Source organism: Heliangelus exortis, chromosome 10, assembly GCF_036169615.1.
Source record: "Heliangelus exortis chromosome 10, bHelExo1.hap1, whole genome shotgun sequence".
Lineage (NCBI taxonomy): Eukaryota > Metazoa > Chordata > Aves > Apodiformes > Trochilidae > Heliangelus > Heliangelus exortis.
The window spans coordinates 14,143,015-14,169,186 of NC_092431.1; the positions used below are offsets into that span (position 1 = coordinate 14,143,015).

The following is a 26,172-nucleotide window of genomic DNA, read 5'->3' on the forward strand; positions in this document are numbered from 1 at the left end:
TTATTATCCTCTTGGCTTTAAGGTGCCAAGACAGAAAAGATACATTTAAAATACAAATATTGAATATGACAGACTGTCTTTAATTTGCTGTTCCCTTCATTAGAATGAAACCCCTTAATAACCACACAAAGAGTGTTGAATGAACATGCTGTGTATTTGGTGTTTCAGACTTTGTCCCTCTGAATATACTATAAATACGTTTGTGATCATAGAATAGAGTCGAGTAGAATGCAGGTTCTAAGATAAGATGTGAGTCAGATACACTGTGTTACACAGAAGTTTTTGAAGTTCCTATCACAGGCTCTAGCAGTATCTCTGATAAAGGGGGAAAAATAGTAGAATTGTTGGTGTATCCACAAGTGATAAAACAGTGTGTAGGGCTTGTTGTGATAAAGCCAGGGGTTGTGCCTGAGCTCATTACCCTGCCTGTGCTGTCTTGGCTTTTCATTCCAGATCCAGCACATGTACCGCTGCGCTCGGGTGCAGGGCCTTGACACCAGCGAGGGGCTGCTCCTCTTTGGGAAGGAGCACTTCTATGTTATTGATGGTTTTACCATGACAGCCACCAGAGAAATTCGGGATATTGAGACACTGCCTCCAAAGTGAGTAGATTAATATAGAGTTTCCTCAGTCTTTACTAGCTGAACAGAAAGTAATGAGAGTTTTGAGGAGCCAGCTCCAAAATAATGTCAAGTTCAGAAGGACCTCAGAAGCAGTTTGCTCTGTGCTCACAAATTGCTCAGAGTGAAAATCAGCTGGTTTTATAACTGGGCTCACATGTGGGAGTACCTGGAGTACTGTGTCCAGTTCTGGAGCCCCTTTTACAGGAGGGACACAGATGTGCTGCAGTATGTCCAGAGAAGGACCACAAGGATAATCAGAGGGCTGGAGCATCTCTCCTGTGAAGACAGACTGAAAGAGTTGGGGTTATTCAGCCTGGAGAGGAGAAGGCTCCAAGGACACCTTATTATGGCCTTCCAGTACCTGCAGGAGGCCTACAGGAAAGCTGCTGAGGGACTTTTTAGGATGTCAGGTAGTGATAGGACATGGGGGAATGGATTCAAACTAGAGGAGGGGAGATTTAGATTGGATGTTAGGAAGAAGTTCTTCACCATAAGGGTGGTGAGACACTGGCACAGGTTGCCCAGAGAGGTGGTGGAAGCCCCATGCCTGGAAGTTTTTAAGGCCAGGCTGGACAGGGCTTTGAGCACCTGATCTGGTGGGAGGTGTCCCTGCCCATGACAGGGGGGGTTGGAACTGGATGATCTTAAAGGTCTCTTCCAACCCTGAAAATTCCATGAATTAGGAGAATAATTATTTTATTTTATCATCTTTTTAATCACTTTTCACTTGCCTGCTTATGCTCTTTTACAGGATGCATGAGCCAATCATACCTAGGGGAGCAAGGCAAGGTCCAAGTCAACTCAAGAGAACATGCAGCATTTTTGCATATGAAGATATCAAGGAAGTACATAAAAGGAGATATCTTTTGCAGGTACCTTGGATACCATATTTGCATTGAGGAACCAAGTCTGGAATTTTTTTATAATGTTTTAATTTTTAAAATAGAATAAACACATAACTGATCAGTATTTGGAAATGAAGTTATTTAAGTGTGTTGAAATTGAAGTGCTTAGGTCAGGCATTCTTGTTTGAACGTTGGGTTTATCATGGTGTAATTTATTTGATGTATTAGTGAAATTCAGTGTTCGGAAAATGAAACATCTGGCCACGCTAAGCAAAGGCTGCTTCATCATAATTTGGTGTCAGATGAAGTACAGTATAACTTAAAGTGGTCTGTGTCTGAACTTCAGAGGTGAAGAGCAAATTGTGTAAGTGTTGACATGGGTTTTGTCCTCTTTGTTTTCAGCCAATTGCAATTGAAGTTTTCTCAGGAGACGGACGGAACTATCTTCTAGCTTTCCAAAAAGGGGTTAGAAACAAAGTTTATCAAAGGTATTGTAAAATAAGTTAGAACATTTAATCTGAGTATTTGCAAATATTTGTGTTGGGCCGTATTTGAGCCTACAGGGCCCTAACAACCATCTGCTCAAAATGAAGTCTGTAACTGTACTAAATGCACTGTGTTTCTAAGGACAAGACATACTGAGGAGAGAAACACTAATCCTCATCTCCCTTTCAACTGCTGATGCAGGTTTTTGGCTGTGGTGCCATCTCTGACTGACAGTTCAGAGTCAGTGTCTGGGCAGAGACCAAACACCAGCGTAGAGCAAGGGTAGGTGATTCTGTTCCTCACCAGCTCTATGTAGCTTGTCAGTTTCAAATAAATTATGCTTACATTATGGCCAGGATTCAGTGGAGAGTGCTGTAACCTCAAATTAAATGCCCAAAATAAGTAACTAATGATGTGCTCCTTTTGTTTTAAATGGCCTAATATCATTGGTAACATTATTCTTACTACTTGGTATATGCTATCAGGATTAATGTTATTGGTATACCAATACATCCTGAAAGGAATAGGAGTGCCAAGGCCATTAGGTTTATCCAAGTTGTTGATGATATTTTCCTCTTGGGCAGCCTGTTGGATATATCTGTACTTCCACTGATTTGTGTAATTAACATGCATAATCTTATCACAGTCTGGGTTTGGAAAAATAAAAAGGTACTGCTAAAGCAAAAAGCTGGGTTTTCTCCAGTTGTTAAAATTTAAAAGCTTTCATCTTAGAACTTGAGATTGTCTTGTGAAGATGTAACCCAGATACCAGTGCAAAGTAAGAAAATGCACTTCCTTCTTCCCATTAGGTCTGGATTGCTTAGCACTCTAGTGGGAGAAAAATCTGTTACTCAGAGATGGGAAGTAAGTATGAAAATTTTGGGATCTTTTTTACATGAAATTCCACATTTTGTGCTTACACATGATAAATCAGTGCATAGAATTCTCATTCTCTTATTCATACAGGTGGAATGTACTGCTGTAGAAAGTGTATTCCAGCATTTTAGTTTGTAGTATTTCGTGATGTCATCATCAAATAGGAAATGGTTCTACTGTTGAAAATGTAAGGGGGTGGGGAAACTGTAGCAGAAGTAGACTGAGCATTGTAATACTGAATTTTGATATGTTTGGGGAGAGCTGAACATTTTGAGAGTCTGGCAGCATGGACATTTGATTGTTGTAAAGCAAAGACTTGACAGTGCTGTTATCTGTCTTCCTTAAGAGAGGAGAAATCAGTAACTTCCAGTACCTGATGCACTTGAACACTCTGGCAGGCAGATCTTACAATGATCTCATGCAGTACCCTGTGTTTCCCTGGATCCTTGCAGACTATGATTCAGAGGTAAATAAAATACCTTGTCAATAATCTTTTGTATATTGGAGATTTTGCAAACATTACAGCTTGCTCGTACTGCCTTGGTAAAATGAAAGCTTACCTTTGTTGCCAGTTATTTGATGTCATCTATTTTGTAATGTTCCTTCCACTTCTCAGTCAGTAGGATATTAGAGATTCATGGCTGTTCCATGCAGGCAGGCCCTTGGCTATGCTGATTTTACTGGATTGTCCACAGCTGAGGGCCTTAGTTTGTTCTATGGAAGTTGCCTTTCTGTGTTGCAGCAGTTCCTGTGAGACTTTGTATTAGCTTTATTCTGAAAACCCTGAAGGATGTTATGCCCACAGAGAAAGCATGCCTGTCCAGAAGACTGCTATGGGTTATTATCAAATCTGGCTCCACAGCATAGAATCTGCTTTTGAAAAAGATGAAACATCCTGTTGGTGCTTTTGTAGGCAGCTGTTGCTACCAGCCAGACTGTAACATAAAATATTGCTAAGGGTGTGTGTCCAGTATTCAGGAACAGAGTTAGAGGGATTTGGGGAAACAGGATGAGGAGAGCAGAGAAGAAGTTATCTGAAGCCCAGATGAGTCTTAAAATAAAAAAGTGACTCTCTTAGATCAGAGGGAAGGACTTTTTTTTAACATTCATTATTAAACATTGTATCTGCTGTGTGTGCAGAAGCACAGCAGTTTGAGGACAGTTTGAGGAGGAATGTGATGTTAAATATGGTAATCAGCAGTGTTGAAAGGGGTGTTGGGTTTGGTTTTCTTTGTTTACTTTCTATAAAGTTGGTGGCTGGTTTATTTTTAAAGGAACTGGATCTTACGAATCCCAAGACATTCAGAAATCTGGCCAAGCCCATGGGAGCTCAAACAGAAGACAGGTTAGCTCAGTACAAGAAGAGATACAAAGACTGGGAAGATCCCAATGGTAAGTGATGCTATGTCGTGAAGGAAGAGCAGAGGGACTTGTGCCTGTCACATGGTGGGAGGGAGTCACAGATTTTTATATTATGGGTCAAAAAGTCTGGATGGGAGTATGCAGTACTCTGTTGTGGCTTTTAGTTTTCTGATTTTTTTTAAAATTAGAACAAAGTTGTGCTTGTTTTCTTACTGTATTGTTTCTTTTAAATTCAACTGAAAGCTTTTGTTTATGTATAAATATATATATGTGTGTGTGTGTGTGTGTGTGTGTGTGTGACAAAACAGTTGCACATTCACAGCAGTTCAAAAGCTAGAGTGAGGCACATAAGGCACACCACCAGCTGTCTCTGCTAATATAGTTTGACTGCTGCTGAGGGAAAGTAAGTTGTACAAAGGAATAGAAACACTTCTGCATTAGCAGTACTCTTGCTTTTTCATTTAATCTTAATGCATATTTTTTTTCTAAATAAACAACACTTTCCTAGCTAAAAAAAAAATAAAATAGTTTGAGACAAGTTTGTTTAACTACTGTGGTGCTGTACTAAACAACAGCAGGTAACAAAGATGTTTATTTCCATAACTGACTGTTCTAGGTGTATTTATGCAGACTTTTTGCTAGGAAATGAAGAAAGTAAAGGCTGTACAAAATCTGTAGCAAACAGTTCTGAGACTTCTTTCTACCCAAGCCTTTAATTCCACAGTAACCATTGAGACTAAGAGTTTTAAAAAAAAAAAAGTAAAATCTTCCATCAGAAGAAAACCTCCTCTCTATCATTTCAATTAGTTATAATAAAAAAATTACTAACCATTCAGTGTTGCACTGCAGAAGCCTGCTGAATTAGCACTACTGGTCTGTGGCCAAAACTCACGTGGTAGCTGTGGCAAAAACTAAAGCTTTCATATTCCTGAGAATGAAAACAAAGAATTCCAATTTTAAATGTGTCCAAGGTCAGATATTAGTTAAAATGCAAAGTTAAATAATTTTTTTCAGTTAGTACTGCTTCTATCATGTAACTGCTTTATTCTGTGTATGATTTTTAATCCTCTGCAGGGGAAACTCCAGCTTATCACTATGGGACCCACTATTCATCAGCCATGATAGTGGCTTCCTATCTCGTCCGAATGGAGCCTTTTACTCAGATTTTCTTACGTTTACAGGTAAAAGTTACATCACCTCACTTTGTGTTTCTTTCCTGCTGTACTTTTGAGAGCTAAGTGAAAAATACAATCAATCAGCTTTGTTTTCATCAATTATGGCAGAAGAAATATTTTTAGCAGTTTATGTTGCCTGGAGATTTTTGATGTTGCTTTGCAGAACATGTAATGGAATTCACATTTTTTTCCTTGGAGTTTTAACATTTTCCTAAATATATGTGGAACAAAATACAAGTGAACAAAAAAACTATAAAAGCAAGTTTTATAGTGAAAAATACTTGCCCGTCAGGCTTTATTTTTTTGTTGTTGAAACAACCATATGCCAGTTGTTTAGTTCTGTGCTAAAAGAAGAGACTGAGCTTTGAAATGGGATTAGATGACTCTCTCCTTGAAATTCTGTGTATCTGTCTCTCAGTTCTTTATGTTTCCTGTCATTATGTACCAAAAAGTAATGCAGCTGTTTACATCCCCTATATCTTTATTAGGCAGAGGATGCTCTGATTTGGCTTTCTGGCCAAATCTGCTGTGCTGAGAGGTGTTGTGATGCTGACGTGCTTCTGGCTCTGTCCCACAGGGAGGTCACTTTGACCTGGCTGACCGGATGTTTCACAGTGTGCGGGAGGCTTGGTATTCAGCCTCCAAGCACAACATGGCAGATGTGAAGGAGCTCATCCCTGAGTTTTTTTACCTCCCGGAGTTCCTGCTCAATTCTAACAACTTTGACCTAGGTAGGCAGAAAGACCATGGTAGCATTGCTATGGGTGTGGGAGCAAGTGCCAGACAGAGGTGATTGCTTCAGACTGGAGGTGATTACTCCAGCAATGAGTGCTCATTGTAAGCAGTTAATGCAGAGTTTGTTCTGAGAATTGCTGAACAAGACACTGAAATAGCCAAAAATGCTTTTTATTTTAAGTGGCATGTTTTACTTGATTTTTGCTTTTTACCAGTTTGAAATGATAATCATTATATACTTGGGAGGTTTTCTGGTTTGTGTTTTTGTGTTTTTCTCCATATAGCTTTCTGCTCCATTATGGTTTCACCCTCTTTTTTTTTTTTTTTTTTTTTTTTTTTTTTTAAGTTTTGCAGAATGTCTCTGGCAGTCTTCACTTCCAGAATTTTGGCTTAAAGTACTCTTTCAAGGTTTAGTTGAAATGCCACAGTTGGCTTTTGTGAGAGTGATGATTCAACAGGAGTCAAGTTTCACACCTGTTTTTCCTTAGGATTTATGTCACTCTTATTGCTGGCATTAAATCCTTATTTTCTGGTCTCTGTGCTATGAATCTAATAGCAATAGTAAAGACTAATAAAGTAATGTATTTTAATGGCCTCAAATACTTAATTCAAAATGTATTGTAAGAGATTGGAGGCACAACCAAAAGAACAGCATGCAAAGACCTCTTAAAAGTATGTTTTACACAGAAGTGTGTGGCCATTATTGGAAAAACATTGAAGTCCTGTCCACTTAGCTCCACATCTGATAATTTTTCACTGTGACCATTGGAGTCCTAGAAATTCTCCACTGAGCATTTGGAACAGCAATAAGAAATGTTTTGTTGTGAACAACTGTCAAAGATTCTGTGATACATTTGATTGTGTTAATTTGTAGCAATCCCTCTCTCCCTCCCTCCGGAGAGGAAGATTCAAAGTCAGGAGAGGCAAGCAATGTCTCTGTTGGAGCAAAGTACTTAGTCCTGTACCCCTGTAAATTCTGAAATTTGTTGGCTGTTCCTCTGAGCTAATAGGAACTTCGGAATTGTCTCTTGGCAGTAAGCAACAAAGCAAGAATATAACTGGGAAGTCTTAATAAATACAGTTTTTAGTAATCTCCACGTGCCAGCATTAATGTTCAAGAGTGGGAAGGGAATTGTCTGGGACCCAAGTGAATGTGTGTGACCAGACCATGCCCACGGGAATCACCAGGGACCTTGGGAATGAAGCTTGTGTGAACCTCTTAACTCTTCACTGTTATGAAATTAATATTTAGCATGTAATGCTGTAATGGGTAGCCATTCTCCTGGGCAGAACAATCATTCTATTCTTTGATACAGAAACAGAATGCTTGTATTCTGGAGAAAATTAATCCTGGGATGAAATACTGTTCCACCAAGGCTTCTCAGTACAGTTTGCTGTTACACTGTTTAGTACTGGAATTTATTTTCTTCAAAATATATTCAATTGACACACCATTGCTGTATTTATACTAAACAGATGCCAAGTACAGGAAATTGTCCTCTCTTAATTTGGGCCACCACTTCTATTCCAGTTTTCCTTATAGGAGGACAAGAAGGTAAAAAAAGGGATCAGAAAATTAACCTAGTTGTGCAGATTCCTCTGGAAAATAGCTTCTGTGGAAGCAGTCGGCTGCTTAGGTTCATGCTAAACTAACAGAACAAGATCCTGATGGTGCAGTGGTTGCAAAAGACTCTTTTTACTGGCTGTTGTTTTCATTATCTTTCATGCAGTGCAGTGCATCTTTCCCATGATGGTGAGAGAAAAGCAGAAAATTGCTTAATAGAAAAATAAAAACATAAACATGTTCCAAGTGCAATTGATGGGGAAACAAATGTTTTGAGTTCAGACTGTACATTATGAAGTTGTGAAGGTTGAGGAGGGGTCATTTAATAAACGTCTGTAAGCTATAAGAGTAGTGTTTGTTTTGAAGAGCATATGCTGAAACACTGTCCTAAGCTTCAGAAGTCTTAGCAAGGAGTATTTGAATTCCTCCTCCTGCAACCATTCTCATGTGAATAACTGAGGCAGACTTTTTCATGTTTTATTGCCTGACATTTAAATGTGACACAGTATTTTAAAGACAAGTGTGAAATTGGTTGCTTTGTAAAGAAAAGTTGTTAGAATTTGATTATTTTTAATACTTTTTTTTACCATTGCTGTTGCAGTGCAATTTTAGTGCTTCTCTACAATTTTTTTCTCTATTTTATAGGATGCAAACAGAATGGCACTAAACTTGGTGATGTAATCCTCCCCCCATGGGCAAAAGGAGATCCTCGAGAATTCATCAGAGTTCATCGGGAGGTAATTAGCACTTCAATAATGACAATAGGAAATGTGAGCTGGGACTCTTGACTGCACATTCATCTAAGATCAGTTTTGGCAGTCAAAGCTATCAGCCAGTCCATGAGTTCTGGGTTGATGGCTAGTTGTTGCACAAGTTTGAGCTGGTGTTTTCCTCCCCTTCCTTTTAGCTTAAATCTGTCACAGTTTAACACTGGCCCAGCAATTAAACCAAATAATACATGGTCTCTATCATTCCCCCTCTCCTCCCTGATAAACTACACAGCTTTAATGAAACAGCAGGGCAGCCCAGGGAAAGTCCAGGCTGGACTCCTGGGGTGAGCAACAGTCAGAAGCTGGAAGCAGGAACACACGGACTCAGACTGGCACAGATCAGGAGGCACAGGCAGAGGAACGGACAGAATCCTCCCAGGATGCTGAAGCAAACAGGGACAGGCAAAGAAGGGGAAGCAGGAAGGGGTTTGACCCTCATGATCCCTCAAATTTATACTGAGTATGACGTGTATGGGACAGAATAGTCTGGTCAATTTTGGTCTTGTTTGTTCCTCCCTAAGGGGTGTGACCTCTTTATTTCTTTTCTTTTTATGGATTGTAAGATGTTCCTCAGAACTGAGCCATGTCCTTGGTTCTGCACACCATTCTCTGGCTGTAACTATAAACATTGAGCATTATCAGTCCTAGAAGCAGACACTGTCTGAGAAACTTGCTGTTAATTTCAGCAAGTGCAGCTACTTACAAGAGACTTAGCTGAAAGCAAGGCAGAAAATTACCTTTATCCTGGCCCAAACCAGGACAGCTAGGGAGTGAGTCGAGGCAAGACTTGCTTCAATGAAAAGCTTTATCAAAAGGTAACAAATTTGTTAAAATATACTTGCTTTCTGGCAGGTGAGTGGACTCAACTGACGACCACATCAGTTGCATTAACACGTGCTCTCTGAATTGCAGGCTCTGGAATGTGACTTTGTGAGTGCACATCTGCATGAGTGGATTGACTTGGTCTTTGGGTATAAACAGCAAGGTCCTGCTGCAGTAGAAGCTGTAAATGTCTTTCACCATCTCTTCTATGAGGGGCAAGTGGACATATATAACATCAATGATCCATTAAAAGAGACAGCTACCATAGGATTCATTAATAACTTTGGGCAGATACCAAAGCAGGTACACCCTTTGTGGAATTCTTACTTGCCTAATGACATTCAAATTTAATTGTATTAACATAAAATGATAAAGTCCATTAGTGTTTTTCCAGAAATACTCTTCCAGTGATGTGAAATAATTTACATTTCCATCACAAATGCAATGAAAATCAACCTTGGGCTTTGCTTTTGAGATTATAATTTTTTTTTCTTTTCTTCTCCCCTTTGCACCCTTAAAATAATGACAAAATGAATTTTAAGGCTCAGCTCTAAAAATCAGATTAAAAAAAAAAAAAAAAGTATGTTTCTGCTGCAGAGCCACAGGGAAGCAATGAAAGTGCCACTTCGAAGTAAGGCCTATTGTTGAGATATTTTAAGTTATCCTGTAATAAAATGTTTTATATATTTTATAATACATTTTATAATATATTAAAATATTTTCTATAACCTATGCTGCTTTATTTTTTTTATACCAGTTTATTAGAGTTCTGTAGGGTTTGGCCACATCTATTTTTTGAGGAATCTGTTGAAAAAACACCTCAAATTTTAAATTAAGAAGATTGACTCCTGTAGGGCATCTATAGATAAGATGCTATATAGGCATATTTTTGATGCATCTTAAAGTTTGTGTTCTCTTTAAGAGATCACTTTAAATAATTAAATCTAAAGTTTTACTGTGTGGGTTTTTTAGGGGTTAAGGTTTCTTTCTTCTTCTCTTTGTGTTTTTTTGTGTTTTTTTTTTAATAGGCATTTCTTCAGGATTTTTTGCTCTCTGGTAAAACTTCTCAAGGTTCAACCTTGAGAAAAGAAGGCTTAGATGGATCTTGTGAATGTCTATAAATATCTGAGGGGTGGGTGTCAAGAGGATGAGGCCAATCTCTTTTCATTGGTGCCCAGCAATAGGACAGGGAATGATGGGTTGAAGGTAGAACATGGGAAGCTCCACCTCAACATGAGGAGAAGCTTCTTGACTGTGAGGGTGAGGGAGCCCTGGCCCAGGCTGCCCAGGGGGGTTGTGGAGTCTCCTCTGGAAAGTTTCCAGATCCCCCCTGGCTGTGTCCCTGTGTGGCCTGCTCTGGCAGGGGGTTGGACTGGATGATCTCCAGAAGTCCCTTACAACACAAACCATTCTGATTCTGTGATGTTTCTTGTGTGTGTCATCTGTGGTCCAGATACATGCCCAGCCATGCTGTTACTCTGTTCTTGGTTAGCCTGGCCACCTGATGTACTGATGATCTTTCTAAGCTTGTGCTCTAGTAAACCTTTAATTTTTGATAAAAACTATTTTCCTGATGAATTTCAGCTTTTCAAAAAGCCACACCCACCCAAGCGTGTTAGAAGCCGACTGAATGGAGAGCCCATAGGAACCTCTGTGCCCCCTGGTTCCACAGGGGACAAGATTTTTTTCCATCATTTGGACAACCTGCGGCCATCCCTTGCCCCAGTGAAAGGTACAGTGTAAAACAACAGTAATTGTTACTGTTACTCTGCCAGACCATTCAGAATTTCAGAAATCCTTTTCCATGTTTTGACTAGTTCTTATGTTCCTAATGTCTGTTCTTTTGTTTGAAGGACAAATTTAAAAAATCCTAATGCTGTAATATTACGTTCTTAGCTACCTGAAAGCAGACATGGGAAGCACAAAATCTGTGCCAGTTTAATACAACTTTTTATAAAATAGAAAGATAAAATTGGTCCCAAACACCTCTTTAAAATTTTAATTTAACAACCAGCATTATGGGTACATAGTGGACCTGAAGAAGCCTCAATTTGGGGGATTTCTATAGCAGAAGGTTTCTCTATTGCAGTGCCAAGATACACAGAGAAATGTTGGCAGGAATGGGTTGTGTTTAGTAGCTGCACTGAGAGCAAAAAAAGGTGACTTTTTGACATAATACCTGACATTGGACTCAGTAAAGGTTAATTGGTCTGTGAGGCAGGTAAATGCTATATAGTGATATGACACCATGGGTTGTATTCAGGAATGGAGCCTGTGGGAATGCTTGGCCAAGATGTTGGAATCAATACTGAAAGCTTCGCACTTGTTCCTCTTGGTGATGTCCAGTGATGGGACAAGGGGCATTGGGTGCAACCTGGAGTATAGGAGGTTCCACATAAATATGAGGAAAAACTTTTTCACTGTGAGGGTGAGGGAGCACTGGCACAGACTGCCCAGGGAGGTTGTGAAGTCTCCTTCCCTGGAGACATTCAAAACCCACCTGGATGTGTTCCTGTGTGACCGGATGTAGGTGACCCTTGCTCTGGCAGGGGGGTTGGACTCCATGATCTCTAGAGGTGCCTTCCAACCCCTGACAGTTCTGTGATTCTCTATTGAAAATGCTACAATGGCTTTTAACAACCACTGGCATCCTGTTTGAAGAATGCCTTGTGCAACATCACAGGTGGGATCAGAGCTATTGGCAGTCCTTGGCATCTTCTCAACACTACTGATCGTGCTTAGCCCTGCATTTCTTAGGAATGTAGCAAAAGTTGCCATTGTTGCAGTTGAAACAAGGATTTGTAAAATATAGCCAGCACAGGAACCCTACTTTTGCAGAGCATTGGTCACAACCACCCCAGGCAATGCTAGAGGCATGGGGAGAAGTGGTTGGAAAGCTGCCCAGAGGAAAAGGCCTTGGTGGTGCTGGTGTACAGTCAGCTCAACATGAGCCAGCAGTGTGCCCAGGTGGCCAAGAAGGCCATCAGCATCCTGGCCTGTATCAGGAATGGTGTGTCCAGCAGGAGAAGGGCAGTGATGGTGCCCCTGTACTCAGCTCTGGTGAGGCTGCACCTCGAGTGCTGTGTTCAGGTCTGGGCCCCTCACCACAAGAAGGACATTGAGGTGCTGGAGTGAGTTCAGAGAAGGGGAAACAAGGTGGGGAAGGGTCTGGAGACCAAGACTGTGAGGAGAGGCTGAGGGAGTTGGGAATGTTTAGTTTGGAGAAGAGGAGGTAGAGGGGGGACCTCGTTGCTCTCTACTTCTCCCTGAAATGAGGTTGTAGGGACGGGGGTGTTGACTTCTCCTCAGTGAATTGTGACAGGAGCAGAGAAAATGGCCTGAAGCTGCAGCAGGGGAGGTTTAGATGAGATATTAGGAGGAATTTCTTTACTGAAACAGTGGTCAGGCACTGGCAGAGGCTGCCCAGAGAGGTGGTGGAGTCACCATCCCTGGAGCTACTTAAGAATGGTATAGATGAGGCATTTCAGGACATGCTCCAGTGGCCCAGATTGTAGGGGATTTGGTTTTTTGCTTGTTGCCTCTGTGTATGGTTGGGCTCAGTGATCTCAGAGGTCCTTTCCAACCATGATTATTCACTGATTCTGTAATTAGTGGGGTCATTTGGCATTTGTCTGTGCTAGCAATAAAATGTAATGCCATCTTCTTTTTCAGAGCTCAAGGAGCCTGTGGGACAGATTGTGTGTACTGATAAAGGCATCCTGGCAGTAGAACAGAACAAGGTTCTCATCCCACCAACATGGAATAAAACCTTTGCTTGGGGCTATGCAGACCTTAGCTGTAGGCTGGGTACCTACGAGTCAGACAAGGTTTGTAATCTAAATTTGTTTCAATGCAGAATGTACCAAAAGCAATTAGTACTCAGTAGTGCAAAAATTCTAACAATGGAAATTTTTTTCACATGTGAAGAAAATAATCTTGTACTGTCTGTGGTTTATTGTTCTCTATCTGAAGGTCTTAATCAGAATGCTGGCATAATGACATAAAACAACTATTAATTTTTATCAGATCTGCAAAGCATGAGTGAATTGCACCCATGTGTACATCTCTTTTCTTTTGGTGTGGAGTGGGGTAGTGTGCATCTTATGGCAAAGGCTGGAATTGCTTCAGGTTGAGGAAGAGTTGCCTAAGGGGTAGTAGCAGTATCTGAGTTACTTCATGGTCCAGTTTGCAGGGTGGCACTCAGTTTTTATTTCTTAACCTAACAAAGACTAATCCTGCAAGTAATTCTTCTTTGGTTTTGTTATTTTTAGGCAGTAATTGTTTATGAATGTTTGTCAGAATGGGGTCAAATACTGTGTGCCATTTGCCCCAACCCCAAACTAGTCATCACTGGAGGAACAAGCACAGCTGTGTGTGTCTGGGAAATGGGCATCTCCAAAGAAAAAGCTAAAGCCCTTACACTGAAACAGGTAAAATACAATAAAGGTGCATTTTATGTAAATTATAAGATCAAAGGAATTATGAAAAGAGTATTGCTCACACAGTAAGCTTTGAAACCGTGAGTCTGTCACTCATCTAGAGAACTGAGTGCTCTAGGTATTGACCTGCTCTGAAAGTGGGCAAAATGTGTCTTTAAAATTGCATTGTTGAAAAGGATAGTTGATCTTCAGGAGCTTTTGGACAGATGGGGAATTTGGTAGCAATGCTAACAAAATTATACAGGTATGTTTTTTGTAAAATCCTCTGTTTATTGTAGTGTTATAAAATACCCCATGCCAAAACTGTGTCAGGGAAGACAGTGAAGGAGATTGACTTAAAAGGTTCATTTTCCTGTTTTAATTTTTTTTTTTTAATGTATCTATTTAAATTACACATCTGTGCAAAACTTTGCTCTTTCTGGCTGTGGAATTTGTGGAAGCAGAGTGTACTTGTTCAGGATCACCTTAAGATGTTCTTGCTTTATTAATTCAAAGCACTTTTAATCTAGCAAAGGAGTGCCTGTACCTTAAGGTCAGTTACACCTATGTGCAGGGCAAGTTTTGTGGGTTTACTAAACAAACAAACAAAAAAACCAACACAAAACCAAACCAAACACTATCAAACCCATGTAACCCATCCACAAACAAACCAACCCACCCCCAAAAAAAACTATTACTCCTGTCATTTTCAATTATGAAAATAGTTGCCTACTGAATGCCAGTAAGTCAGCTGCATCTTATGATAAGGATATTCAGTATTACAGTACTTGAATCTTCTCATACAAGTGGTTTTAATGTAATTTTTGTGCTCTCTCCTGATTATAGCTTGTTCATCCTGGTTTTTTGTTCTGCAGGCATTACTGGGTCATACTGACACTGTCACCTGCTTAACAGCATCACTGGCTTATCACATCATTGTGAGTGGGTCCCGGGATCGCACCTGCATCATCTGGGATTTGAACAAACTCTCTTTTTTAACACAGCTTCGGGGGCACAGAGCTCCAGTTTCAGCTCTCTGTATCAATGAATTAACGGTAAGAACCAACCACCAGTCACCAGCATGCACTGGGAGCAGGAGCAAGAGTCAGAAGTTGTTGAAGTGGAGAAAAACAAACTGAGCTCTTTTGTTAGCTAGGCAAAACTTTTGTAACTCGTCTGAAAACAAACCAGCTGGCTTAGGGAGTGATTCCTGTCTTCTCTCCAGCAACACATGTGGGTTTGCTGCAAGCAGAGCAGCTTGAGCTTGGAAGAGCTCATTAACAATGCTGGCAGCAGTATTTTCAAAGTTTCAAAGTGGGTTATCAAACCTTCCGTGGGTTTGATACGAAAACATTTTTTAGTGTTACTTTGGTTGACTTATGTTAATATAAAGGAAGCAGAAGACATTGGACAAAGCTGCAGTGACAGTTTGTAGCAGAAACAGACATATCCTCAAGCTTGTCTCCCTGGTGGTCTTATAAATTAGAGGTTGCCACTTACTCAGATCCCATGGACATCAAAGAATATGCCTGAGTTGAAACTTAATGTAGCTATTGGGGCTGGATGGGCCATGTTGCAACTGGAGCAGATGCAGTGGTTGAAATCCAGACAAAATGGGGCTGTTTATGAGCTGTTTATGGCACAGTTTATGAGCTGTAGGTAGTCTGGTGGTTGTAGTGTTGCCAGTATTGGAGACTGCAGCACCCATTTCTCCTGCACTAGTTTGTACCATGTCTTGCTCTTATCCCAAGAAGAAAGCAAATTAAGTTGGAACTTATGTTTGTTAAAAAGAATAGGGTCAATATGAGCAAAGTCTTTGAAAACTGAGCAGGGAGAGTGCTGAAAATCTGCTGTTGGATTGTTATGCTGTGAAAAATGCAGTAATTGGCCTACTGATTGTATGTTGTAAATACAACAAATAGGTTGCTACTAATTACAATTGAAAAAAAAAAAACAACAACATATTTTCCTAAAGATTTGTTTAGGTGGCCAAACTCGGCTTGAATAGAAGATCCTGAAAATGCCAGCCTTAGTGGCTGAACTTGACTTATACATGAGACTGGCTTCTGTTTTTACTGAAGAAAACCTGAGACTTGTACTGAAATATCATAGAATCATAAAATAGGGTTGGAAGGGACTTTCAAGATCATCAAGTTCCAACGGAGGTGTCATTTGTCTTTGCAGGGGGATATTGTATCATGTGCTGGCACCTACATTCATGTATGGAGCATTAATGGCAGCCCTACTGCAAGTGTAAACACTTTCACTGGCCGAAGCCAGCAAATAATGTGTTGCTTTGTGTCAGAGATGAATGAATGGGACACCCAGAATGTCATAGTAACAGGACATTCAGATGGAGTAGTCCGGGTAAGTACTTGGAAAGTCCAGGAGTACTTGGAAATATAAGATTATGCCTTTGTAGTAGTGGTAGTTGGAGAAGTCATATCAGGCACAATGTCCTGGCCATTACCAAAAGCAGACCTGCTATACTTGGGTGCTCCAGCTGGACAAATAGTCCTTCAGGAAGGAGAGAGTCCAGGCTGGGTGGACAATGGGGACTCCTTCAGGTACTGGAACAGCTGTGCCATTCCTGCACATGCAGTGCACGGTGTCCTGTCCACAAGTGAGGTGGATGTTGAAGATTTGTGGAAAGCTCTTTCAGTGAGCTGACGTTCCTATGCAGTGTTTTGGTTTTCTTACTCCTTTTTGGTGCATTCATTACAATGTAGTACCTAGTAGGAGTCAACAACATACATGTTTTTTTCCTGCTCTGTTGTGGACACTTTTTGGTCTCCAGCATCTATGCCAGGAGATTGTAGTTTTTGTTCTATACACCTTGAAACAATTCATTTTGCTGTCTAGAAAGGAAGAGGAACTTGATGGCAACTCTGGTGACTGGGAGTCTAAGTCAGTTTTCAGTACTTTGCTCTGTGCAGTCCTAGGTCTGCCTTGACCAGAGTCTGCTGCTCAGATTGCTGTACAGGGTGGGTCTTTTTATTCAAACAGCTAGGATGGTGAACAACAGCACAAGACTTGTTCACATGTGGTTCAGGCATGAACACAGGTGTCCTCTTACAGTATTTAGCCCCCAAACACAGGGCTTGGTATGGTGATGTGATCTGCCTCTCATGCTGGCAGTTGCAAATCCACAATTCTAATCAAGCTATCTTAAATCAGCTATCTGAACCTAGAAGTAGCTCAAAAGAAAGCTAAGAGCTTGGCATGTGCCACTTTGCTTATCCCCTGCCCTTCCAGTTCTGGCGGATGGAGTTTTTGCAAGTACCAGAAACACCAGCTCCTGAGCCTGTGGAGGTGCTGGAAATGCAAGAGGATTGTCAGGAAGCACAAATAGGTATGTGTCTTGATGAGGGGGTTGTATTTGGTTTTTGTCTGATCTTCAGTATATGCAGGTAAAATCCTGTGGTTACAGAATGCAGAATGGACAATGGGGATTTTGTCAGAAGGCAATAGACATGTCTTAGTTCACCACCTGGTTTATAGTAGTTTCACACTGCTATGAGTAAGAAAAAATCATGCTCATCAGGGTTTTTTTCTGTGAAGATGGAACATTTCTGTGGGTGATGCCTTCTGCTGTCAGTGAATGCAATGGGTGCTGCCATATCCAAAAGCTACATTTGTTTGTTTGTTTGTTAAATGGAATTATAGAATAACAGCAGAGTTTAAAAAAAACCTCCTGATGGAACAGCATTCTGTTTAGGCAGCCAGTGCTGGCCATATCATTTGTCCTGTCAAAGATTTTGGTCCATGCTTGATTGGTGTGTCTTTTAGCCATCTTACCTTCCTTTTGCCCTCTTCGTATTGAAGACATGATCTGGTTTTGGATCTGGACTGCATTATACTCGTTAGTAGTTATTATATAATGCAGCTCATTAATAATTATTACAAGTATAGCTTGCTTTAATTTTAGTTCCACTAGGAATATGAATATCTTCTGCAGTTACTATTGTATGTTAACAAAACATGCTATTAATAAATCTGCATCATGTTTCTCAGTCAACCAGAGTTTCAGACAGCTGACTGTGCTTACTTGTCTAAGTTTTGCTGAAAGGCAGCAAGATTTGGTTTTGTGAACTTGAGCACTCTTGAAAATTTTATTCATTGTGTCTGTCATAGCCAGTCTCAGACAGACTACTGCAGGAAACAGCTTCAATTCATGAGTGCACTTTTCTGCAAGACCAGTGCAAAAAAGATGAACAGTGTGATTCCTGGTGAGAGCTGACTCACTGCAAAGGTTGCATAAAGTTTCCCTCTCTTCATGCTGGGTTGTTGGTAGTGCAGCAGCAGAAGGGGGAAAAAACTTGGGCTACAAGCAGCCTTACTAACAACATCTCTCCTCTTGGGTGAATCCAGGGCAGGAGGCCCACGAAGAGGACAGCAGTGACTCCGAGGCAGATGATCCATGCACAGGCCAGGACACAAAACTGCAGGAGAACCAGAGTCAGCCAGGCAGCACCAACCACAGGCCTAGGTCATCATCCAACAGAGCAGCAGCTGCGTGGTCAGCAGACAGTGGCTCTGATGACTCCAGGCGTTGGTCAGACCAGCTCAGCTTGGATGAGAAAGATGGCTTTATCTTTGTGAATTACTCTGAGGGACAAGCAAAAATGCATCCCCATGCTCAGGTTAACCACCCTCACCCCAGCTATGCTGAAGCACGGCACTACAGCAAGCTTAAACCAGGTAAAAGAAATTGGGTGTACTTTCTGTTTCAGATAAATGTGTTGTCAGGACTGACCCATGAGGCAGTCTCTTTGCAGCTTTGAGCAGAGCTGTCTGGTAATTCCAAAATGGTCAGTGAAGAGAAAATTGTGTATGAAGGTTGCATGTTGAAAAGATTTCTTGAGAAGCTTGTGGTCAGTTTGCCCTGGCCAGTAGCTAACGTGCTCACTCACTACCACCACCACAACTCTCTTCAGTAGGGTGGTGGAGAGAATAGGAAGAACAAAAGGAAGGGAACTCATGAGCCAAGTCTAATAAGTGAAGGAAAGAGGAAGACAAAACAAGTGATAGAAACAGTCACTAGACACCTCCTGCAAGCAGAATGATGGCCAGAGAGTCTCTGAGCAAATGACTGCCTTCCCCAAAAAGCATCCTCTCAGTTTTATGGCTGAGCATGATGTTTTGTGGTGTGTAATATCTCTTTGGTCAGTTTGAATCACCTGTCTAGATGGGTCTCCTCCCAACTTATTGCACACCTCTAAAGTTCTGTTGTGTGGGGGGGGTTGGAGCACAATGGGGAAAAGGAGAAAACCTTAGCACGCTGCAAGTACTGCTGAGCAGCAGCCAGAGCACTGGTGTGTCATCAGAACTGTCACCTACCCAGAACACAGCATCATATGAGCTTTTATGAAGAACATTAATGATAGTTGGAAATCTGAGTCCTGACTTAAAAAATAAAATAAAAAATTAAGCCCTCCTAGTCCTGCCAGGCTTTGGTACAGGGTTTCCCTGTTTGCCACCATTCTCTGCAATTCCCAACTGGATTTAGAGAAACTGGAGGCTCTGTACATTGTTTTGTATCTGCTCCTTTCTTACATGCATTGGGCAGTAGCTGAAAAATGTGTTTTCTCTCAGAGAACCTTGAGTCACAGAGAGTTACCTACCTCAGTGAGGAGACTTTTTTTTTTTTTTTTTTTCTGTCTTTCTACAAAGTCACACATTCATGTATGTTGGGGGGCAAGGGAACAAAAATGAGAACATGCAAATTTGCTCTTTCCCCTCCTACTTCCCACTCATTTCTAGGATACAGATGGGAGCGTCAGTTGGTTTTTAGAAGCAAACTAACTATGCACACGGCATTTGATCGCAAAGACAACGCACATCCAGCAGAGATCACTGCACTTGGCATCTCAAAGTGAGTAGCTTGCAAGCAATTGCTGCAAATGCTTTGGTTTTTCATCATTGTCAGCGGGAAGCAGTGCAAAGCAGCTGTTGCTTTTTGGTCCTTTGTTCAGGGCAGTCTTGTTCAAGGACTGAGGTTACACAATAAGCAGAGTTACTCAGCCACGTAATGTTACACAGGGTGTTGTTACAGCTCAGTTTCTCAGTCAGACCAGGCTAATTAGTGCATTAGTCACTGTGCTGGTAGTTTGACCTCCATACAGCATCACAGAATTATTGAGGCTGGAAAAGATCTCCAAGCTCATCAAGTCCAGCCTTTTTATATTACATATTCTGACATAGAAAATCAGTCCTTGATGTCTGCGTCTGACTGTGCTGGAGCTTTTTCAGGAATGCTTTTGCTTTTTTTTCCTTTTTTCTTGCAGGGATCACAGCAGGATTCTCATTGGGGATGGTCGAGGCAGAGTCTTCAGCTGGTCAGTGAGCGATCAGCCGGGCCGATCCGCAGCCGATCACTGGGTGAAGGACGAGGGTGTGGACAGCTGCTCCGGCTGTGCCGTCCGGTTCTCACTCACTGAGAGGAGGCACCACTGCAGGAACTGTGGGCAGCTCTTCTGCCAGAAGTAAGCCAGCCAACACGTCTCCTCTTTCTTCTTTTCCTTCCAGAATTTTAGGCTGGGTAAAGCTGTTGCACGCCACAGAAAACTGCTGGAAGATTGAGGTTTTCCCTACCAAAATGATGAGGAAAAAAGCATTGCACCCTTAAAAGTTCCAGGGAGGAATTAGAAAAGACAGAGCAGCCCCTTTATAAATCCCCTTAGCAAGACAGATATCAGGAAAGAAATCACAGAATCATAGAATTATTTGGTTTGAAGGGAACATTAAGGATCATCCAGTTCCAACCCCCCTGCATGGACACCTCCAACCAGACCAGGTTGCCCCATCCCACATGGCCTTCAACACTGCGGGGGAGGGGGGCAACCTGTTCCTGTGTCTCATCATCCTCATAGCAAAGAATTTCTTCCTAATGTCTAACCTGAATTTCCAGCACAAGTCCTGTGAGGAAGGGCTGGGGGTGTTCAGGCTGGAGAAGAGGAGGCTCAGGGGAGACCTCATCACTCTCTACAACTCCCTGAAAGGAGGTTGGAGCCAGAGGGCAGTTGGGCTCTTCTCCCAAGTAGCTACCAGTAAGACAAGAGGGCATGGACTTTAAGGGAGGTTTAGGTTGGATATTAGGAAGAAATTCTTTACAGGGAGGGTGATCAGGCATTGAAATGGGCTGCCCAGGGAGGTGGTGGATTCTCCATCCCTGGAGGTTTTTAAGAACAGCCCGGATGTGGCACTCGGTGCCATGGTCTTGTAACCACAGTAGTAGTGGATCAAGGGTTGGAGTTGATCCCAGAGGTCCTTTCCAACCTGGATGATTCTTTGGTTCTGTGTGATTCTGTGATTCTCCCCTCTTCAAGCTCAAGGCTCTTATCTGCATGCAGCTTTGAAAACCTCCCTGTTGCTCATCAGGGCAAAGCTCTAGACAAATGAACATGGCAAAGGAAAAAAGCACACAAACTTCTTTTTCAGAAACTGGTTTTCTTGTCAGTCTACAAGCAACCTGGTCAAAATGTAAATTGTGTGCAGCACTGTAAGGATGCTGATTTGGGAGCCAGTATGACACACAGAAAAGTGTGTGAGCTCCCCTTACCCAGGAGCTGAGGTGGGAGGCTCTTCTCTGGTCCACTGGGTCAGAGATGGTATTCCCAGTCTCATCTGGATGCAAGTTACACCAGGAGAGGTTTAGGCTGGATATTAGGAAAGATTTTTTCACTGAATGGGTTGTCAAACATTGGAATAGTCTGCTCAGGGCAGTGGTGGAGTCACCATCCCTGAAGGTATTTAAACATCCTGTGGACCTGGTCATGGTTTAGGGGTGAGCTTACAGTGTTGGGAAAAGGTTGGACTGGATGATCTTGGAGATCTCTTCCAACCAAAGACATTCTGTGATCTCTGTAGCTATACTTGGAGCTTAGACTGGTAACAACAGCTGTTTTAAAGCTGCCTCTCCAGAGTCATCTCACTGATTCTATGGTGATCACAGCAGTTAAATTCTCCTGCCATGCTGCATTGCATTTCTCTGTTGAGATAAGTTTGGACAGTTTTCTGATGTTTGAAGTCATGATGATAATTCCACCCCTGGACAGAAAATGGCCAGGTCAAGAGAGGCCCTGTGTTCACAGCAATGTGTGTTTTCCCCTACAGGTGCAGTAGGTTTCAGTCTGAAATCAAACGTCTGAAGATTTCCTCACCAGTCAGAGTCTGCCAGAACTGCTTCTACAACCTGCAGCACGAGCGGGTTTTAGAGGAGGGGTCCAGAAATTGATGGGGTCCTGGCAAAGTGGAGACCCCATCCAGCCCCACCATCACTCCAAGAACTAGGGAAAGTATCGTGCAGTGAGTGGGAGGGATTAGAATCTTGTCTGTTTACACTTAAGTTTATACTGAGTTTTAAGCACTAAAAGTAAAAAAAAAGGGATCATTGAATTGATTTGTGTGGACGGAAGGTAAATGAGGCCAACAGCATCATGAGGTGAAGAGCAAGGCCCAGGAAGACATGATTACTGAACTGTCAACCCCTAACCCTGTGCTGACATTGCTATTGAGAAAATCCTCATCCTAAACACCCGTTCTTGTCTTGTTTTTGTAGAGGTAGTCATCTTTATTGGGGGGAGGGGAAGGCTTTTTAGAAGATAGTTGTAAATCTGCCTTCTTCGCAAGTAACTGTATATTGTAAATAGGTATAATGGCCTTTTTATCTAAATATGAACTTAACTGCCTGTTACATGGGACTTCAGATTAACCACTATCTTTCTCTCATCTCTCGATTTAAATAAGGATGTTTAAAAGAGAAAATTTGAAGGCATTATGTGTATTTCTGTTGAAAATCCAGTCTGTGCATGTTTGTTCTTTCAGTTGCCCACAGTATCTTCATTTAAGTAAGGCTATTCATAGAATTACATGGATTTTTTCAAAAGAAAACATTTTTGCAAATAGGATTTGGAGTATTTTATTCTTGCTGTAAGATAACCAGAAACTAAATTGTACACTTGTGTTGCATTTTATACCAAACTATTGACCACCTCAGTGTTGTTCATATTTAATAAGGCCTCTTTTATACATACGTCAGAGCTGCAGTTTTGTTACTTACTTAATGTTCATTAGCAGCTGATTCATGCAGTGCAAGAACCAGCTTTTATCTTCTTTATTCTAGAGCAGTTGGCTTGCACATAGGTAAAGAATGAATTCCTTGTGCATAAAATTTAACTGCTGTTGTCCTGTAGCTTCTTTGCAAAAAAACTTTTGAACAATAGGGATTGCTCTACAACAGGGTGATAGTAGTCATGTCAGAAGTGCTTCTGAGAGCCAGCTTTGTGGTTCAGCACACGGCATCAACTTGACAGCAGCAGATGATGTTTTTTAAGTTTCAATATGAATTTAATTGCAGTATTTTTTTACTACTCTTTGTCATTTATTTTGCACTACATGTGGGATGAAGTAGAGACAGTGACATCCACTGGGACTGGAAGGTGTGCATCGGGTAGGCCCATGGACTTAACTTTCAAATGAGATCTTGCCAGTGGGTTTTGGGGGGGGCTGGGGTGGTGGGGGTAGGGGGCAGGCAGGCATTTGGTTTGATTTTGGTTTTTAATGTCTGTGTATATATTTTATAAATGGGTGACAAACTAATCTAGATTTAGGTATATTCACAATGAATTCTTTTTTAATAGTGGTAAGAATATGATCCAAACCAACAGAAGACAGGTGGCCCTGCTTTTGGCCTGTTAGTGCTTCAGGGAGCATCTTCACCTGAGGCTATGAGATTATCCTTCACATGGAATGATTTGGGCAGACTCTGGGACAGCAAACCAGCAGTGTCCTCGGAATTGCACCATCAAAAATGCCAGAACATTTGTGTTGGTGAGGGCTCCTTCCAGAAGGTCCTTGGCACTGCAGTGGGCTCACCTGTCTTCTCTCGATTTGAGCTTCTAGTGGTGAATATTTGTTAATCCTCACCACTTGCAATTTACCCTGGTATCACATGTTTATGCACTGAAGGTTAAATATGTATTTTGATACATGTTTGTTTATTTTATGTATGTGCTGGTCTGTAAAATTAGATATGTTCCTGTTTTGGTATGTGTACTAGGTCCCCAAATGAACAGAAAGGCTTCTCTAGAGCCCTTGCACACTGTTGAGTAAATGCAGGTTTGTTGAGATTAGCTGACCCAAATAGATCCCTTTGGCTGCAGAGATCAAGTAGCCACACTACAGGGCTACCCTGACAGATTTGCCCTAAACCAAGAAGAGGTTCTCAGCAAGCATGTGGAGCACTGGTCAGTGTTCAGCTCTTCTCTCTAACGTTGCCTTCACCCTTCCCAAAATGATGCGAAACCAGCATAGTTCAGAAGACAGGCTAGTGGCCTTAACATTTTCAATTTGAAGAAAAGGCTATTTTAATAACTCTTAAATGTCACTGAGTCCACAGAGTTTTCTTCTCCTTGCCTTCAGATTTCAAATCAAAACTAAATTGAAGGAAGTCGTCTTTTCCACACACTGGAATTTGTACAGCCACACAGTAAAGCCCTAATGAAAGCAAGGTTTATTACAGTAACACTGAAATAACCTCAACACTAAAGCAAGCAGTTGGCATATAGTACTATCGTGGGCTCATGGAGGTAGTGGGGCACCAGGGAAGAGTTGTGTTTGGCTGCATAAGCACTTTGTATGGGTGGTGTTGTACGCTTTTGGTGTTTGGCAGTGTACTAAAAAAAAAAACAAGGTCATTATTCTTTACAAATCATGTAGCGTAGAGATTGGTCCCAATTTACGTTTTGCCAACAAAGCACCACAGCCCTCTGAGTTAATTCTTTTGTTGTGCTGTTCCACATGTCCCATCCTTGCTTTTGTAGGAGGTGGAGGGGGGAAAAACCACACCTGCTCAGATTTCCTCTGGCACCTGGTGCTGTGGGCAGATGTTTTGTTCAATTGGAATTGGGTTTCTTTTCCATTTCTTTCAAGCTTCTAATGCAGCTGTTTGCTTTGTTTTCCATGTAAAATCCGTTAAGCAACAATATGCTCATGTACACTAACATTAGTAGACTGTATTCTCTGCAAGTACCTCACATGTCTTTTCCTGCCTTGTTCTTTGTAGTATACTTATTCATGTACTCCTAACAGTCGTATGTAGTGTGCAACTGTAATGTCATGCTTATGAGAGGGGGTTGGCTGCCTCCAGCTGACATTCATCAGTTCAATAGCAGAACACTTTAGGTAAGTTATTTTGCACTTTCTTATGTATAAAATTGGTAGAAACTTATATTTGCTTTGTATCATCTAAAGACTCCTTTTGTTTCAGTAAATGAACTGTGTATAAAATATTTATGCAGTTGAAACTGTTTTTAGAAAGTATTTTTAATTTCAGCAAGTTTGGTTACTTGTTGCATGACTATTAACACAGCTGACTTTTTGTGTCAGTGCAATGTATATTTTTTTTGTCCTGTTATTAACTTGTAAGCCCTAGTTAAATGGCCATTTATTTGTACAGCATCAGGAGTAAATTGAAGATAACTGGCTAAGACTGGAGTGTGGAATTTTGTACTATATTGCAGAATCCAATATCTGTTTTTTGGTGGTTATGTAAAAGGCCTGACAATTTACTATCTAGTGTGCAATCTGTGATATCTGAATGTTCATTGTATATTTGTCTCCAATGCAAAAAGGTAGAGTAACACAATTACAACAATACATGATTAAATGCAATAGTTCAGGTACTGAAGTATTTTTTTTTTTTCATTTCAAATAAATACCTGCTATTTACCACCAAAAAGCTGTTTTGCATTTGTTGGAAAGACATTTGCAACTGAATAGTTTTTAACCATGGGAGTGTCAACTAACGAGTAACATGTTTCTGTATGGACAAAAGGACTAAAAATTAATGTTAATGATTTTGCTTTCTGAACATGAGGACAGTCCTCCACTACAGTTCAGTGTGAAATTGTCATTGTTTATTCCTTTTTATAAGTGTCAGTGTAGAGTGTGAAGCCAGATTGACTGACAGTGTAGAACAGGCTGTACCAATAGGAGCAGATAGAAAAGGATGATTTAATTCATGCTCAGTAAGAACAGTGGCAGAGAGGGAAGTATCAAAAAACAATTTAAATCATCTTCCCCATGGAGAGAGTGACTCTGAGCATGACCTCACCTTATCTGCTGAGAAACAGCCTAAGATCCTCAAACATTGACATATTTCAGTAATTCTTCAGTCCATTTGGCAATGCTAATGAATGTGGGTTCTGATGGTGGTGATGAATTATGTGCCAGTGCTGGTGGTTAACAGGTTTCCTCTAACGAAAAAGTAGGGTTTGGTGCATTCACCCTACCATGTTCCTTGGCTGATGGGCACTGCAGTTGGCACTGCATTCTTGGTATTTGACAGTCAGTGACTTGTTTGGTTGTAAAAGAACAGGAACTTCTACCGATGAACACAGCTTACAGCATTGAGCTCCTTCTGTGAACTCTCTGGGGGTTTTACTTAAACTGAAATGTGCTCTGAAACAGTAATTACAGAAGGGCTTCTCATGGC

At 41.2% G+C, this 26,172-nt stretch overlaps 1 protein-coding gene across 7 annotated transcripts in view; it reads left to right on the forward strand.

Moving 5' to 3' along the window:
- Nucleotides 1-25,416, forward strand: part of WDFY3 (WD repeat and FYVE domain containing 3) — a 160,785-nt gene extending 135,369 nt beyond the window's left edge. For all 7 annotated transcript variants that reach the window (XM_071753664.1, XM_071753665.1, XM_071753660.1 and 4 more), the window contains 21 exons: nt 454-602; nt 1,375-1,495; nt 1,871-1,956; nt 2,156-2,236; nt 2,764-2,818; nt 3,177-3,296; nt 4,105-4,222; nt 5,267-5,373; nt 5,945-6,098; nt 8,312-8,403; nt 9,349-9,561; nt 10,843-10,990; nt 12,931-13,085; nt 13,530-13,688; nt 14,552-14,731; nt 15,861-16,043; nt 16,932-17,028; nt 18,048-18,377; nt 19,440-19,551; nt 19,964-20,161; nt 21,792-25,416. In XM_071753664.1, coding sequence (XP_071609765.1) covers nt 454-602; nt 1,375-1,495; nt 1,871-1,956; nt 2,156-2,236; nt 2,764-2,818; nt 3,177-3,296; nt 4,105-4,222; nt 5,267-5,373; nt 5,945-6,098; nt 8,312-8,403; nt 9,349-9,561; nt 10,843-10,990; nt 12,931-13,085; nt 13,530-13,688; nt 14,552-14,731; nt 15,861-16,043; nt 16,932-17,028; nt 18,048-18,377; nt 19,440-19,551; nt 19,964-20,161; nt 21,792-21,912 — 2,979 coding nt within the window. In that variant the 3' untranslated portion in view covers nt 21,913-25,416. The remainder of the gene's footprint in view (nt 1-453; nt 603-1,374; nt 1,496-1,870; nt 1,957-2,155; nt 2,237-2,763; nt 2,819-3,176; nt 3,297-4,104; nt 4,223-5,266; nt 5,374-5,944; nt 6,099-8,311; nt 8,404-9,348; nt 9,562-10,842; nt 10,991-12,930; nt 13,086-13,529; nt 13,689-14,551; nt 14,732-15,860; nt 16,044-16,931; nt 17,029-18,047; nt 18,378-19,439; nt 19,552-19,963; nt 20,162-21,791) is intronic.
- Nucleotides 25,417-26,172: the final 756 nt, after the last annotated feature.